This window comes from Amphibalanus amphitrite, unplaced genomic scaffold (genome assembly GCF_019059575.1).
Source record: "Amphibalanus amphitrite isolate SeventyFive unplaced genomic scaffold, NRLGWU_Aamphi_draft 000618F_arrow, whole genome shotgun sequence".
NCBI lineage: Eukaryota > Metazoa > Arthropoda > Thecostraca > Balanomorpha > Balanidae > Amphibalanus > Amphibalanus amphitrite.
Window position 1 is genome coordinate 281585 of NW_024882112.1, and position 16403 is coordinate 297987.

Here is a 16403-nt window from a genome sequence, read left to right on the forward strand (position 1 = left end):
CGCTTGCAAGTCGTTGTAGATCGAGGAAGATGGTTGTGGCGTGGCAGCGAATGGCAGGGATGGCTTGGATATTTGAATTTACTTGTGTCCAGTGCTTCTTAGAGCGAATATATTCGATTTAGACTAGCCACATCAGTATTAGGGTGAATAGGTCAAAAACGCCCCCATTAAGCGCGAAACCTTCTGACACTCAACCCAACACAGATTACTCAAACCTTTGGGCACCATCATGTAGCTCATTCTTTTTACTACGCTTTGAGACCAAGAAAAGACACCTGCGTGTGGTATTTAACCCCCCAAAAAGGTTTTCGCATACCCTTACAAAAGGGCGTTTTGCCCCACACCCTGGGTAATACGCCCACACCCATGTGCAAAGCGCCCCCACCCCATCCAGCAACAGAAAATGATGAACATGGCAGAACTTGACGTCATTCTGACGTCATTTGTGGTCAACCTATCATAGCCTTTGGAATAAAATTTTGTTGCAATGTGTAAAATGGATGCCCGGAGGAGTCCTGAAAGTTTGGTGACGATATCTGCAGTCGTTTAGGATATATCAGCAAAAAAGGACGGGGAGAGGCCTTTTCGGCACCCACCTACAGGGCGCTACCCTGCACTCTCACCACCGTGCAAAACGCCCCCCTTTCAGAAAACTGGGGGCGTCTTGCCCCATGCATCGAGGAGGCGTCTTTCCCCATCCACTCCATTTCCGGTCAACAAAATATTGACAAAAAACGCGCCACTAACGCCGTAGCATAATAAATTCAACAGAATGGCAATAAAACGCAGTTTTTAGTGATGTGCACAATAGCAAATTTTGTGATATAAAGAGGGCATCAAAATCTTAGGAATCTTCTGTAAAAACAACAAAAACAACACCCAAAACCAACATCAGCACCTACCCACGCTGCTCCTCAAGACGCAGAACCGGAAATAGAGACCTACGTAAACAAGCAGCTGACTGTTCTGAAAGACAGGATAAAACGCCTATCCGTCGATAAGAAATACGATTTTTCTAGGGGAGGCGTTTAACCCAGGGGTGCGTTTTCCCCACAGTTACCCTATCAATTGAGCTTGTGTGGCCGGCTATCTCTCACGTCACCAGCATTCATGCCAAAATCACGAGACGTCCATGCCTTGTTCCAGTTTCTCGTCTCCCATGCAGACTCGACGTCTCTTAGCAAGATCCGCGTCTCCGTAACGATCAACTCTCTTTCATTGCCAGTTCACACTTATTCCCAAAATCTGATCACATTCTTCGTGAGTTTCTTCGGTGGCCAGTCTCAATGTAGTCTCACCCCTGACCAGGCCACGTCTCTCTCGCCAGTCTCACACCCCGCGTCTATCCGCCGTCAGCTCACATGGCCCCGGCGCCGGCCGCCGCGCCGGTGCGGAGCGTCCCACAGTCCGTCGCTGACGGCTCGACGGTCGCACACTGACCCGGCGCCGTCACCGACACCGACCGACGGGCGTCGACACCGGCAGCGGCACCGGCCGCCGGTCGACGGGGCGGGTCGACCGGTCGACCTGCTCTTACCGGGGCCTCCAGTGGTTAACACTTGGAACGTTGGATGTTTTTTTTGCGTGTATTGAATGGCGTTCAGTTTGTTCACTTATTCACCAGAAAAATGACCTATGCGCTCATTATTCCTTGTTCTTGGAAAAATCACCAATATGGTGGCAGCATACCGACTCCCTGATCACAATGGCTAACTTTAGGGCAAAAAAAAACGAGACCCAGCGTTTGGTTCCGCTTGTTTTGGGACTGAGGGCTGGTCACCTGCTGAATGCGCTCTGTGCCCAGAGAAAGAAGAGCACCTGATGTCAGGTCAAAGGCTCGTTAAAACAACGTGGCTGCATTCGTGTCGAGTACCGTGTTTGTGCTATAAATAGTTGGATATTTAGCCAATCTTATACAAAAAAGTTTACCGGAGACGCAGAGACGGAGTTGGTGTTGCAGAGACGAGTCAACAAAAAGTATTTTAACGTCTCAGATTACCGCATAAAAGTATGTGAGAACAGCGACAATATCGACACATCTAAGCAAAATATCATCCAAATAAAAATATCAAAAATCGTAACAACCCGCTCTATGTGATTGTATATGTATGCTATTGTTAGCCCTTCTATTCACAGAGTTTTCGTGCATCCTTGTGATAATACACCAATCTTAAATGCACCCACAATAGCTGCCGTCAGCGCCGGTATTTCCCCCGCCGTCCCTGACGTCAACTTCACCTCTGCGGTGGCTGTGAGTCTGTGACGTATCCATTCGCCATGAATACTGGACGGCGCCGCGGTGCCCGCCGGCGACGGATGGTTTTAGAAGCGGGCCGCGCAGCGCGGCCGCGGGGCGCCATTGGTGCAGCGGAATAGGACGACACGGATAAGATGGACTAGACTAGACTATTTCCGGGGCGTGGGAAGTGTGAAGATGCATCATATTGCAAAAACGAGCCTCACTTTCGGGTGTATTTTTAGTTCGACCGTTGCCGGGCCAGAAGGCATACAAGCACCATCCACTGTATGCAATGCCAGGACATAGGTACATATAAAAGCCTCTAAATCAGCATCAGCAGAAATGAACATTCCCAACGTCTACAATACATCGCTTAAAGCTGTGCGCTCTGCATGCCAGACAGCAGCATGCAATACAAATCCCATTATCCATGCATAGCTGCTGCTCAAAGAAGCCGCCCTTTACTTAACGTGTCGAGATATTAATGGCGACATTAGGCGCAACAATATACAATACTTCAACTGCACTATGATATGTTCAAAAAGCTGTCGAGCCGTCCGTAACCCGCCACGGCTGCCTATAGAGATATCTGCGCCTGCACCCTTCCCTCCCCTAGCTACAGCGACCTGCCGAAGCGGCCCCGCCCAGCGAACGACACATTAGCGCCACGAACGATTTAACACAGTCAGAAAGGAGCGGCGGCCCGCCTCACAAAGGGCTTCGGACGGGCGGTGTCATCACAGCGAGCCGACTAGATGTGACGACAAACGGCGGCGCAGCGCGGCGAAAACGGCACAGACCCGTCAGCTGACTAGAAGTGATAGTTCACACACGGGGCAGTCGGCCACACTGCGTGACCAGTGACTAGATACCGAGACCAGAAGTGCTGCAGTCGCCTATCACATACACAGCGCGATTTGTGCCAGCGGCTAGAGACAAACGCGGAAAGACAGTCGTCCGGTGCGAAGGAGATGGCCGACTAGCTGCGCACATAGATCCAACGAACAAGCGCCTATATATGCACCGTTGGACATCGTGACGAATACAATGCAACCTACACACTGCAGCGGCACATAAAGCACAGACGTGACGATTTGATATCAGCCGGGGACAATCGCTGGTCACTGACCAGAGCCTCAGTTACTGAATGGCAAAGGCCGGGGCGAGGGACCGTATCCAGCACTGCAGCTGCGCAGCTCATCTGCTCAGCTTTATCTTCTACTCGGCTCGTTTGCTCTCAGCATAGCTCAGCTCGCCTCAATTTTCGTCCAGCTCAGTTCTTTCTCCATCTCCTCCTCAGCTCATAGCTTCCACTCAGCTCAGCTCCAGCCGGCTCAGCTCAGGTGCTGGCCGAGTGCAGGCGGGGCCGCGGCTCGCCCACCCTCCTGGCCACCGAGCCGCTCAGTTCCGGCGTCTCCCTCAGTCTGACGTTCTGTTCCAGCCAGTTGGCCACCTGCGGACGGCAGCAGCGGGCACAAAGCGCCGTCAGGGAGGGTAGGACAGTGCGAGAACGGGAAGGTAGAGTAGCCAGAGACGGCAACGGGAGGCATGTATCTAGGAGGGATTACTATATCAAGCACAGGAAATGAAACGGTCGAACAGCTAATCATCCCATATCCCTACTGACACTGTTCCAGGCATTACGTTAACTGATGCTAACCAACTGTACTTACTTACATTCACGCACACAGTGTTATTTTATTTACTGTGATGCACACAATAGACACAAAGTATAGACACCTACTCGGTTAACAACGTAACAGCTGAGTCCCATCCGTTCAATACTAAGTGGCGTAAGTGGTGTTGCAGCGCCTATCGATTGTACATTAATGGTCCATGTGACGTATAAAGAATGCAGCCTAGCGGTATGACGCCCCGTGATAAGGCAATAATAATTCAAGCAAACGTAAATCATACAGTAAAGGCCCGCACGCTCAAGCTATTATTAAAACTATCATATTATTAAAGCAATGGAGTTTATAAAAGCAGCTATTATTAAAGCAATGGAACCCGCGGGACACAGACGCTAAAGAAAACAAGCCGAACTCTAAATCATCCCGCTTGTAGCTTGGAAGCTTGCTGTCATTGGTCAATATAAAGCCGTCCACAATAAAAGCGGCGTACCACAGCCGACCCCAGCGGTTTTAGGGGGGTTATCTGCACGCGGGGGGGGGCGAACGCTACACACCCGAGGGGACGCTGGCTGAGACCTGGAAACGTGGAGCGCGCCGCTGGTCAGAGGCAGAGCAACACCCCAATAGAGAAGAAATGGGCTTGCTGTTTGTTGGGGTTTAACGGCGCGTCGACTGCCGCGAGGTCATTATGTTATTAGGCATTATTGTGGCATGCTTGAAACAGAGACAAATGGTCGTTTGATTTCGTCTTATCATAAATGTCATGATAGTTTGATAGCTTATAATAGATAACCGGCTGCACCAGAAACTTCAAATGTTTTCCTTTTATCCAGAGGAACTACCTTTTTATCTTTTTTAGATCTGAAAACAGCAAAAGCAAAAAGGTAGGCTTGAGTCGATATCAGAGTAGTTTTGTAGTAGCCAGAAATCGAGGAGACAACGGGGTCCTGGAACAGCAATATCTCACCGACAATTTCCCTGTTCACACCACAAATACAATTCACCTGAAAATGAAATGAAAATGAAATTCATGCCTAAATAAAGCCCAAAACTCAATACACCCGTCAAAGTGCCCGCCAGGACAGCCGGGAATGTGTGCGTCCAGTAGTGTTCGTTCAATATTCTCGACCGCACTCATTACGATGTGACAGCAAACGTTGTCGGTGTCTGATAGCACTGATAGGACGTAGTCCGGTGGCTCATTTACCCACGGTCGCAGCCGTCCGAGCGCCAATTAGTGGTCGTGTGCCTTTTTTGCCACCTGGGCGCGCACACAGCTGTCTCCAAAACAAGCGAGGCTTTGAGAAAAAAAAAACAGTGATCTGTAGTGGTCCATGTCTTATTTAAATCAACATTAACCACAGCATATCCTCCAACAGACTATGATGTCTCGCAATCATCAATTTGATTTATAAGGCACCCCTGCTGAGCACAGTTCAAGTTCAGCTAGGAAGATACCAGAAACATGACTCCACATGCTCAACACCACCCCTCCTCTCCGTCTCACCTCTCGTGTGCTCTGGACCAGGTCGTCGACGGAGGGCAGCTCCGGCAGCGGCTCCATGCGCGTGTTGGGCAGTGACCCGTTCCGGCGGCCCGGCTCGTACGCACCTGGCGGGGAATATGAGCGTCATATCTCACACCGGGCCGAGAATAGATAATGTAGCTAAAGTCCAATTCACAGCGCCATTGTACAGCGTAAACACATAATTATCGCTGTACATTTGTATAGGCATCACTCACGACATCTGATCAGGAAATCGACATCAGTTGGCTCTAATCGATCACTTGGAGCCATTGCAAGCTCCCCAACAACGCCATGGCGTCCTTGTGACCACAGCAGTTGTCCAAGCACACATTCCTAAGCCGAACACACGCCTAATGAACACAGCAGGCGGCGGGTGTCTGTACCACTACTCACGCAGTCTGTCCGGCTCGGGCGAGGCCAGTCCCAGTCCGGAGGGGCGCACCAGCTCCCCATTCCCGGCCGGAGAGGACTCGCTCCTCAGCTCGCGGCGCGGCACGGCGCGTGGAGAGCGGACCTCACACGAGCTCAGTGATGATGTGATGCTGGGCAGGCGGATATCCACCGCTGAGCCGCGCCCAGTCATCACCTGGGAGAGATTACCAAACTCAGTCACAATCACCACCGCGGAGGAGCTCAGTCATCACCTGGGAGAGATTACCAAACTCAGTCACAATCACCACCGCGGAGGAACTCAGTCCTCACCTGACAGTCCTAGCTGACATAAACATATACATACATCATCTCAGCCAGTCACTGCTGGGAAGTTCTACGTAATCGTCTTTCAATCCCATGGACGGGGATGGTCAGACTGACAGTGACCGCTAGGCGGTACTTAAAGCCATTCCTGCCGCTCACGGGGACAAACTCTGTCGCGGTCACCCGGTCATCAGCAAGCCCGAAAGAAGCCCGCTCATCAGCAACCAACCATTGGGCAAGGCGACATCAAAGTCCAGTCTTGCCCTGATATAGTTATATGCAATCGCAGTCACAAGGCCACTGACGATCGCTGTCAAAATCAGCAGCAGCCAGGTGACAGCTGACAAGAGTTATGCCCCAACTCCTCGGCTATTATATCCAATTATCTGACTTACGCAGTACGCCAGTTACGAGAAATACGATCACCCATTGGGTACACTTGGTAGCGACCGTTTATATTCAATTATTTGATCAATATCATGCATTGATTCCCCGTTTGGTTGCAACCACTTTGTGAGTTGTTGACAAGCTAAACGTCTGCGTCCAATTACACCTCGAATGGTCGGGCCGAGGTCAGCTCTAACACAGCCCCCTCGGGAAGGGGCGGACCGTCCACTGCGTATATTTACTGGTGGACGGACGCAGCTACCCAGGGTACACCAGCCGCCAGTGCACACAGTCTGAACGGGGCGGGCCGCTGTACATAAACCATTAGCATGGCGCCGGGTTCGTAGGACGCCAATGAGGTCCCACGGTGGTCATGATCACTGCGTGGTCTGACCTGCGAGGCTAGACTGATCATTAGCCGATCACTGGCCAGGCTGGCTTTGTGCCCCATGTCTACCGGACGCGGTCGTCAGCCTACCACAGCAGTCCGTACGGAGGGGGGGGGGGGGGGGGTCGTCGCCACCCAGCACACAGTACCGCACCCGCCGTCACGTGTGCCGTGTCACTCCCGTATTTTTGGCACTGCAGTACTGTACCGGCTTCAAGTTTAACTCCGCGAAGCACGCACGACCACGTCGGTCACCGCCAGCACAAAGAACGGTCGTATCACACCAAGGTGAACCCCCGAACGCGGCAATACCACTGCTCGGTGGCAGCGGCCGCTGTAAAAATAACGCGGAGCACACATCGGGGTGTGAACTACGCCCGCACCCTCTCCCCGCACCCTTATGTCTGTGTGTCTGAAACAAACTCAGATAGACCAAAGTATAACAATGATCGCTATAAACAGCCCACCTCGTATTTGTTTTGAAACGAAATCAAGCCGATCGGGATCGGAATGTCAGTCTTATAAACTATTATATAATATGTCTGACAAAATTTCCTTAACTATTTTCATTTCTAGGTTTACCAAAAAACACACTTGAATTCCTCCTGGGAGCGTGGATATTATGGTACGGCTACATATTACACGCATTACACGAGTTAGGCAGTGTGTGGTTTCGGTCAGCCCCGGCACCATGGCCGGGTCGGCGGACCGGACTATGTCGCAGTGGCTACATGCCACTGTCTGTCATCGATCCGGTCACGGGTAGGGTTGGGTGATGGCACAGAGGTATGTCCGTCACGTGCAAAACATGTGTTACCTAAGTGGCAGGACAGAATAATTTTGATAACACGCGTACTTCGTACTGACTAGCCACTACTAAATAGGCACTCGATTATCCGCTACCAGGGTTGTGACGGTGTGGCTGTTTTTTTTCACGATGCAAAGCATTGGCTGTTCCGTTTTACCCTGATACAGCAAGAGCCACAGGTTCTTCGTCTTTAGGTCTCTGAACCCGAACCTGCCAGTTCCAAATCCGACGTGTGTCTGTTCACGTTCCCATTGCGGTACGTACATCTTTTAGTTTTATCCGCCCTTTTACTCATACCGCATGAGTTTATACTTTATACACTGGGAATAATACAGCAGCGTGTCACGCACCTTGTGGTTCATGCAGTAGAGCTTGTTGGTGATGTCGCGGGCGATCATGGTGGACATGACGGTGGCCAGGTAGGGCTCCTTGACGAACAGGTACTCGATGGCGGACCGGTGCCAGAAGATGTACCGGCACTGGTTGGCCGCGATGATGCCCACCTACCGACGCAGGCGGGGACGGGGCGAGTTAGATGTGGAAACAGGACACTGTATGAAAATCAAGCAGGAGCATGTGTCAGATGAAAAGATAAATCGGCTGACCATTAAGAGTGGATATTGATCACACTGCAAAACTGGCCAGACAAGGCATGAGCACGCGATAGAGCAAAGCCGAGCAAACGGTGCACGAAACGTTTCAAAATACATCATTGAATCACACAAACCACCATCAGGACCGAACAAAGTACTAACTCTCGATCAAAATAAACATGCATCCCACCCTCGCACGCACTCAGCCTCCCTCCCACATGCCTCATCCCTCTTTCCTTTCTCCGCGCACCTTGAACTTCTCCTCGGCGGTGGCCTTGGTGGACTCGAACTCTGGGCTGTCCAGGAACTGGTTCGGCCCGATACTGTGCAGGAAGTTGTTGTCGGAGAGCACGTTACACCGTCCGGCCAGCAGGATCCCCAGCCGGTCGGTGCGCGTCAGGTTCTGCAGGGCGTACGCCTCGCCGGCGTGCAGTGTCACCAGCTGGGCATACTCGGAGCTGACCAGCTTCCGAAACAACATCCGCGGCACCTGCGGGGAGGGGCGCACGGAACAGAGGTCACGTGGAGAGCGCGCCGACACTGTCGCACATGGGAAAACAGTGGCTGACACTCAAGGCCAAAGTCCACTACAATCAATGATCCGTTTGAAGTTCGCCATCACAAAATGGCATGCGACTTTACATAATAATAAAAAAATCTCGCATAAGACACTCATTCACTTAGCTTTCTAATTCTCAATAGCCCAACTGTATCCCATTATTCCGTCCTCCGCACATATTTATCTCAATACCAGTTACCTTTCCTCCCGCACAGCCCTTACTTACCCTGAGCGGCTCGAAAAGAGTGCTGTAAAGCTCCTCTAGCTCTTGGTTGAACTTGACCGGCCGCATCTGGTAAATGATGTGCAGCACCTGGCCCATGTTCAGCAGCACAAACAGGAAGTTCCAGGTGAAGATGCCCGGTGCGCAGATCACGTTCCAGCCCCACATCGAGTACAGGAAAAATCCTGCCGCGAGGAGGAGCAGAGGTGAAGTGCGGTGAAGTGATGGTCAAGGCCAGGCGAAGACCGGCCAAAAACTGGCAACAATATGTAGTAACGACAAATCACTTTTGATTACAGAATCATCACTGCACAAATGCATCGCGATAGGGATATAACCGATCCCCTTATTTGAATCGTCATCAACAAGGTCATACCATCCTCACTTCACCAACACAGATCCTTCCATTGCCATCACCTCACTCTCCACCAGTCACGTACCCAGTATAAGCACGGCGTGCAGTGCCAGCAGTCCCCGCTGTGAGTTGGGCGCCAGGTACGATACCAGGAAACAGCCGTTGGCAAGTTGGAAGAGCAGGTGCTGCGGCTCGGCCCAGGCCATCCCGCAGCCGCCGGCGTCGTCACCGTCTGCCAGAGCGGGTAAACACACAGAGGTCGGAACAGGTACACAAAGCTTGGACCAGGTGCGGCCCTCCAGCAAAAGAGTGGTTGGTTAGCCTATGTTCTTTTGGTGTAATAACTTTGAATGACAGAGACACTCCTGTAAAATGACTCAATAGAAATGAGAAGAGGGTTCGTGCACACACTTCCGCAATGGTTTTTAACAGCCATTAGACGTATTCATCAATGCAGATCGCTTATTGTGATGTTGGCAACCAACCACTAAATACCTGGAGAGCCGTACATACAGTGACTGGACCGGGTACAAGACGTGATGACTTCAACAGAATTACAGTTTGAGAGGAATAACAGCCTGGCGAGCTCCACACCAACCGTTTCAAATCGAAAGTCAGAATAGCCCGGTGGCACGTCAAAAGCACAGCTATTGGAAGAAGGTCTACTGGAAACCAGAATACAATCAAACATGGAGAAATCGTCAATCATGACAACATATTAAATTTTGAGGTTCTTAATAACATCCGTAAGGTGTATCTCACGCCTGTATATCGTGCTTCCAGTTAGTTTTACAAAAAGCGAAATCACCGAATGACGGTATTTTATTCTTTCAGGTCCCCAACAACTTATACCAACCAGACGAAAACAATGACCGATAATATGAGAACATAGCAATTGGGCTCACTGATGCTACTTTTCACATCAGCGATTATTTTTAGCGTGGCTGGCGATATTCGGTTATGTCTTTGGGCAAAACAAGACTTTTCTTTTCGTACAACTGGCCTCTGAGCTAGCACCTGCCCCCCGTGCCGCCGGAGACCCCCGGGTCCGCGGACGCACCGGCGAGCGGAGCGTCGTGGCGTGTCGGGTCGCCGGTGCACGCACCCCAGCCAATATTGAGACACGCAGCCGTGATAGTGACCAGTCCCGGACGCTAATGAATCACCGGCGCGAGTGGCATGACGACAGTACGAGGGTCAGGGGCCGCGGACCTTGGTTCACGGGTTGTAGCATAGTGACCGTATCAATTACCCGCAGTGGATGGCAGAATTCGAAGTCATAGGATCAAGGGCATCATTATGCACCTTAAAGGCAAAAACATTTACCGTCTATATCTTATTTTTGTGATTATGTTGTTACTGGTACCTATATCTGACGACATTCCTTCAAAGGTCGAACCAAATGAAATTATGAGTAGACATTACAGCGACTAATTACGATGGAAATTTTTAACTTGCTAGCTAAAATGCCAAAAAAATGAGTGTTGGGTAGGTACTTCAAAAAATCTACTAGGAAGCTTAGAATGCGAAATAAAAGTCATAGGTAAAGGTCCTTAAAATAGAATAGTAGACGGTAAAGCTATGTAAATGAATAAAACCAGTAAAACGCCTTTTGGGGGCGACAGACGAGCGAGCGAGAGGGTGACCCTTGCATGTGCGGAATTACGAAGGGGTACTTCCAATTGACTCGTGCACGGTACTCTACTAAACGGTCTCAAGCGATGTGCCAAATTTGAGCACAATCAGCCCAGCCATTCTCGAGATCTGGAAGCGGCAGCCTGCACATGCGCACGTCCAAACTGGGTCCAAACTGACTTTTGCACGGCACCTTACTAACCGGTCCCTACCCGTGTACCAAATTTGAGCGCAATCGGTCCAGCCGTTCTCGAGATCTGTAATCGACCTCTGCACGTGCGCACGTGCAATTGCACCCCAACTGTGGCACATGGAAATGCATTGCCTAGTGAGGTCCTACATGCCAATTGTCAACTTTTAGCGCAATCGGTCCAGTAGTTACCGAGATAGGTATTGAAATTGTTACAAAACTGACACCTCTTCGTTTTGCACGTGGCACGAGCATAAGAGGTCATCTACATGTATCAAAAATAGTCCAATACTTGGAAGAAGGAATGAAGCTACCCTACCATAATAACCGTAAGTAAATCGGCCCAGCGGTTGCTGAGATATAAGCTTCTCAAAAGCGTTACAGGCCGGGCCGCTCATACTGAGATTTTTCCGTTATATTGAAAAAATGAAAAGACATCGCTTCGCAACGTCGAACCGAACACATCTAAGGCGTTTTCAGCGCTCTAGCACTTCTCTATCAGAAGTTATTAGCGAAAATCTGTTAGATTCTGTTCGTGACCTGAGATGACCTCGGGGACATAACGAGGGGTCACAGTTGCCATTTTCCGGTTCAGTGTGTCAATTGTACCTACATCTCGATGTTTGAGAGTGTCTAGAATGGCGTTCGTGCAAAACCGACGCTTTTCAATTTTCTCCCATTGACTTAAAATGGAGAGGCCGCAAAATTGACCTGACCTTAGGTCACAGATATCAAAATTCCGAGTTATACATTTTATAGATACTGTTGCTCTAATCAATCGCTGAAAGTTTCAAGGCAATCGATCAATCGGTGTAGCTATGACGAGCATTCTTATTTTTTTCTGAGGTGAGGTCACTTAGCGTGACCTGGTGACCTGACCTAAGATGACCTAGGTCTGAAATTTTCACATGTGCGGAAAAGATGCACAAACAGGTGTGCCAAAAACGGCGGCTTTTGAGATATCTGCGAAAAAACACAGGGGCTCGGTGCGGGTTAAAGAAACCCTAAAAAATTGCTGGAAATGGGAGTACACTGCACACCATTATTACCAACCATAGTGATTAGTGCTGAATTACTGCTGATGGTGCAATCATGAAAGCTTCATAACCATAGCTGAGTGAAAAACAACAGAGTGAAATTGGCATGGTGAGAGATTCCTGAGTACTTAAGCCTCAGAGACCATGGGGGTTGGGGCCTAGACATTACCAATGTCAGAGGTAGGCCTTACCAATGTCAGTGGCATTAGTAGGCAGCAACAAGCTAGAGTTGCCAAGCAGACTAGCTTCAGGGGACGGCAGCCCCATTGTCGGGGTCTGTCCTTAGCAAACACTTGACTGTTGTTAGCAGACAAGTTCAGGCCCTCATCTGAAAAAAAAACAAGGATAAAGCCTCAAAACATTACATTTCAAAGCTTTATAAGTAGGCATTAGACAGTTATCTTACAGGTTAGTTATTTCAGATAGTTAATGTAACTTTCACTTTGAGCTGCAAAGTCAAAGTTGTACATGGTACTCCAATACTGTCCTGCGATAGCGATAGCGGTGGCCTGGGCCCTTGAGGATAGCTAGTTCTTCACCATGGGCTGCCGCGACCTTGTGATCGCCACCGATCACAAACCGCTAACAAAGCTACTCGGCGACAGGGAACTTGCTGGCATACAAAATCCACGCCTGTTTCGCTTGAAACAGCGAACCCTGATGTGGCGCTACCGCATTGCCCATGTTCCCGGTCGTACCATTCCAGTGGCAGACGCCGCATCCCGGTACCCTCGGCTATAACACGACCAGAAGCCGGCCAAGACGTCCTCGCTGCCGTTCGTGTCCGCGCCGGCGGCCCGGCATTGAGGACGAGCTAAAGCCCGCCGTCATCGCCGCCGCCCAGACGTCGGCCAACGCGCTCGGCGCCACCACATAGGAGCATGTCCTAACCGAGACACGTTGTGACCATGATCTACAGGACCTAATAGCCATGATTCATTCCGGCTTTCCAGCATCACGTGACGACGTACCCGAGGCTCTTGAGCCATTCTTTCAGTTTCGCGATCGGTTGTCCACTGTCGACGACGTCGTGATGATGGATGACACCCGGGTGGTGGTGCCACCAACGTTGCAGTCGCGCCGGAAGTATTACGCGCCCTGCACGCTGCACACCAGTGACCAGGGTACGTCGAAGGTGGTGAGCCAGGCACGAGGTGCTGTGTTCTGGCCAGGTATCTCGAAAGATATCGAGGCCACCCGCACCGAATGCCTAGACTGTTGTCGCATAACGCCGTCCCAGCCGCCCATGCCACCTGCGCCACCGTGTGTTCCATCACGCCCGTTCCAGGCTATCGCCGCTGACTACTGCGAAGCACGGGGCACGAGTTCCCTTGTGGTTGTCGACCGATTCAGCAACTGGCCACACATCGTAACAACTCGCTCGGGTCCCGGAGCGGTCGGCCTCGGACGCGCACTGATCAATTACTTCGCCACATATGGCGTTCTTGAGGAGTTGAGCACCGACGGTGGCCTGAGTTTGCTGCCAAGGCAACCGCAGCCCTCCTGCATCGATTGACGGTTGGGGCGTGCACCACCGTCAATCATCCGCATATCATCCGAGGTCTAACGGTGGAGCGGAGGTCGCAGTTAAGACCATGAAACGCCTCTTGACATCGCACACGACTGCCGATGGTGACCTAGACACAGAAGCTGTCGCAGCAGGTCTCCTGCCCTAACGCAACATACCTGACATGGAGACTGGCCTGTCACCCGCACAAATCATATTCGGCCGCAATCTCCGTGACCTGCTGCCTGTCGCGCCACAGACTCAAGTTTTCACCAGCGCTGCTGTGCACCCTACATGGCGCGAGGCATGGGCACATCAGGAGGAGGTCCTACGGCTCCGGTTCGCCAAGCAAGGGGACATACTGACTCCACATACTCGCCAGCTGCCGCCCCAGTGGTCTCCGGCGCCACGGTGCGTCTCCAGAACCAGTCCGGCCCACACAGCAAACGATGACATCGCACCGGCGTGGTGGTGGAGACGATGCCACATGACCAATATCTTGTCAAGGTGCACGGGTCCGGCTGTATCACCTTGCGCAACCGGTAGTACTTGCGGCACATACAACCCCTGCATCGCCCTCCACCTGGTGCCACGCCTCTCCCTGCTTCTACGCTGAGCCCCCCATCTCTGATCGCCGCACCTCATAAGACACCGCCCACTGGCAAACCCCTTCATGCACGCACCAGGCACATCTCCGGAAGTGCCGGTCCCCTACGAGGATCAGGAGCTAGGACGCTATGCGATGCACCGGGCCGCGCCGACCGGTCCGCCAGGGCCCTCATCTCTGAGACCTATCAGTCGTCGACCTCCGCAGACGAACACTCACCATAGCATCCCAAACTTGGCTGATTTGGGTGGAAAAGACATCGAAATGAAAATAATCCTCCACTCTCACCTCCACTTTATACGAGCATTTTTCAACCCTGACTTTACAAAGACAAAGCATTTACAAAGATGTTCTTTTTCATCCTACAATCTACCACACTTGTATATAAATTCAAGCTTTTAGACTATGATCAAATTATTGTTCATTTGACATGTTTAGACAAGAGAAATGGGTAAATATTTACTTTAGGTCTGCAATATTATTTTAACAAGAAAAAATGCACATTCTTACACTATTTGATGTCCTGAATTCAGATATGATGCTTAAATGCATCAAAAATGTAAAATAATATACTAAAACCCCAGCACATTACACCGCACTGCTGCACAATACACACTGAAGAAAGCATGCTTCCGCAACAAAAACGAAACATACAACGCTGCCCTATAAAAGAAAAAATGATGTGGATATTCATTAGTTTTTGACGTTATGAAAATGACGTCATAATACCAAAGCACAAGAAAAACGGTGAATAAAAGAGAAAATATTTAGCAAAGGTAATAGAGCATGAGAAAAAGCCATTACTTTTCGAGAAAGGTGATGCTGGCAAAATAAATATAATGGATTTTTGACTATTGACTTATTGAGTCAATAATTATTACCTACCTACAGAAAAATGGGCTATCAAAAAGCTTATCTGCAGTGCTGACTGCTGTTGCTCTAATGGTTAGTGGTTCCAGAGTGAAGAGTTCAAAATATATTACGAGAAACACACCAAATTATTTGAAATTATTGACATACAAATACCTACACTTGTTAGTTGTTACAATGCAACAAATACTCGCTACAACACACACAAGAAAGTCTAGCAGAAGGGTGCAAAACGTGTTTAGTTTTTTTATTTTACGGTTACTTCGTTGATTAGCGGCTTTTCATTGGTCACCAACACAATACTTGTGCTTCATTGGCGGATTTTTGCAGTTAATGAACAATTACATACATATGGTAGCCATTCACGACGAAATCGACGCAGAAAGGACAAGGGAGAAAACTTCATCTAGGTGGGGGATAACTTTATGGCGAAAATTGTGAGTTCTCAAATCATAACCAAGACATAACTTCATTTGTAACTTCGAAGTTCACAACATTTTTACATGAAAATACTCACCCTTCAGCTCAATGAGTAATAAATCACACTGGCACAACAAGAGGATGGAACAGGGGTCCGTGCCTCTCGATTGGATTTCGGGGCACCGAAGCGCCCTGGAGAGCACATGCATAGATCGGCGCCGAAATAGCGGAGACAAAGACGGACAAGCCGGATCTGAGGCATGGAGCCTAACACAAGCTTTTTTGGGGCTCCACACAGGACGGAGTCCGGGGGCCCGGGGGGACTTGAACTCCTGGGGTCATATTAGGCCAAGGGTTCCATATTAGATTTCAATTCGAAGTCCAGTCCAGTCCAGGCCAGGCTCCAAGAACAATCCATGGTTGGCATCACTCTGCTCGGGCTAGCCCGAGTACCGCCCTAGTTCAGAGATATTTGCCTGCTTTGTTGGCACTTCTTGCATCACAACGGTATGCCAAATTGTTCATCGCCTAACTTCACAAAATACGCCATTAAAAATGCTTACATTAGTGGCTCTTATTCCGCTCCATCACGCTCGTCGCCGTTCAGACCGGCTGACTGCCACGCTGGTGGGACAGTCCTGTGCCGACGCCACCGTCAGTCTGGCAAGCAGATTCTTCTGCAACAGCCGCGGCGGACTTGGTGGGAGCCTTCCTGCGCTTGAAAGCT

At 50.2% G+C, this 16403-nt stretch overlaps 1 protein-coding gene across 3 annotated transcripts; it reads right to left on the reverse strand.

Annotated features, from left to right (window-relative positions):
* Positions 1 to 2460: 2460 nt before the first annotated feature.
* On the reverse strand, positions 2461 to 15531 carry LOC122363375 (popeye domain-containing protein 3-like). 3 transcript variants are annotated; one of them, XM_043332574.1, is made up of 9 exons: positions 15417 to 15531; positions 12464 to 12600; positions 9496 to 9642; positions 9059 to 9240; positions 8524 to 8763; positions 8031 to 8183; positions 5795 to 5987; positions 5381 to 5484; positions 2461 to 3692 (listed from the first exon to the last, which is right to left on the reverse strand). In XM_043332574.1, exons 2-9 carry the CDS (start codon positions 12537 to 12539, stop codon positions 3579 to 3581), a joined length of 1209 nt encoding a protein of 402 aa, XP_043188509.1. In that variant the 5' UTR covers positions 12540 to 12600; positions 15417 to 15531; the 3' UTR covers positions 2461 to 3578. The 3 variants fall into 3 exon arrangements, with proteins under 3 accessions (XP_043188509.1, XP_043188508.1, XP_043188510.1); XM_043332573.1 differs by lacking the exon at positions 15417 to 15531 and adding an exon at positions 14730 to 14748; XM_043332575.1 differs by lacking the exon at positions 15417 to 15531 and adding an exon at positions 14310 to 14330.
* Between the last annotated feature and the right edge of the window lie 872 nt (positions 15532 to 16403).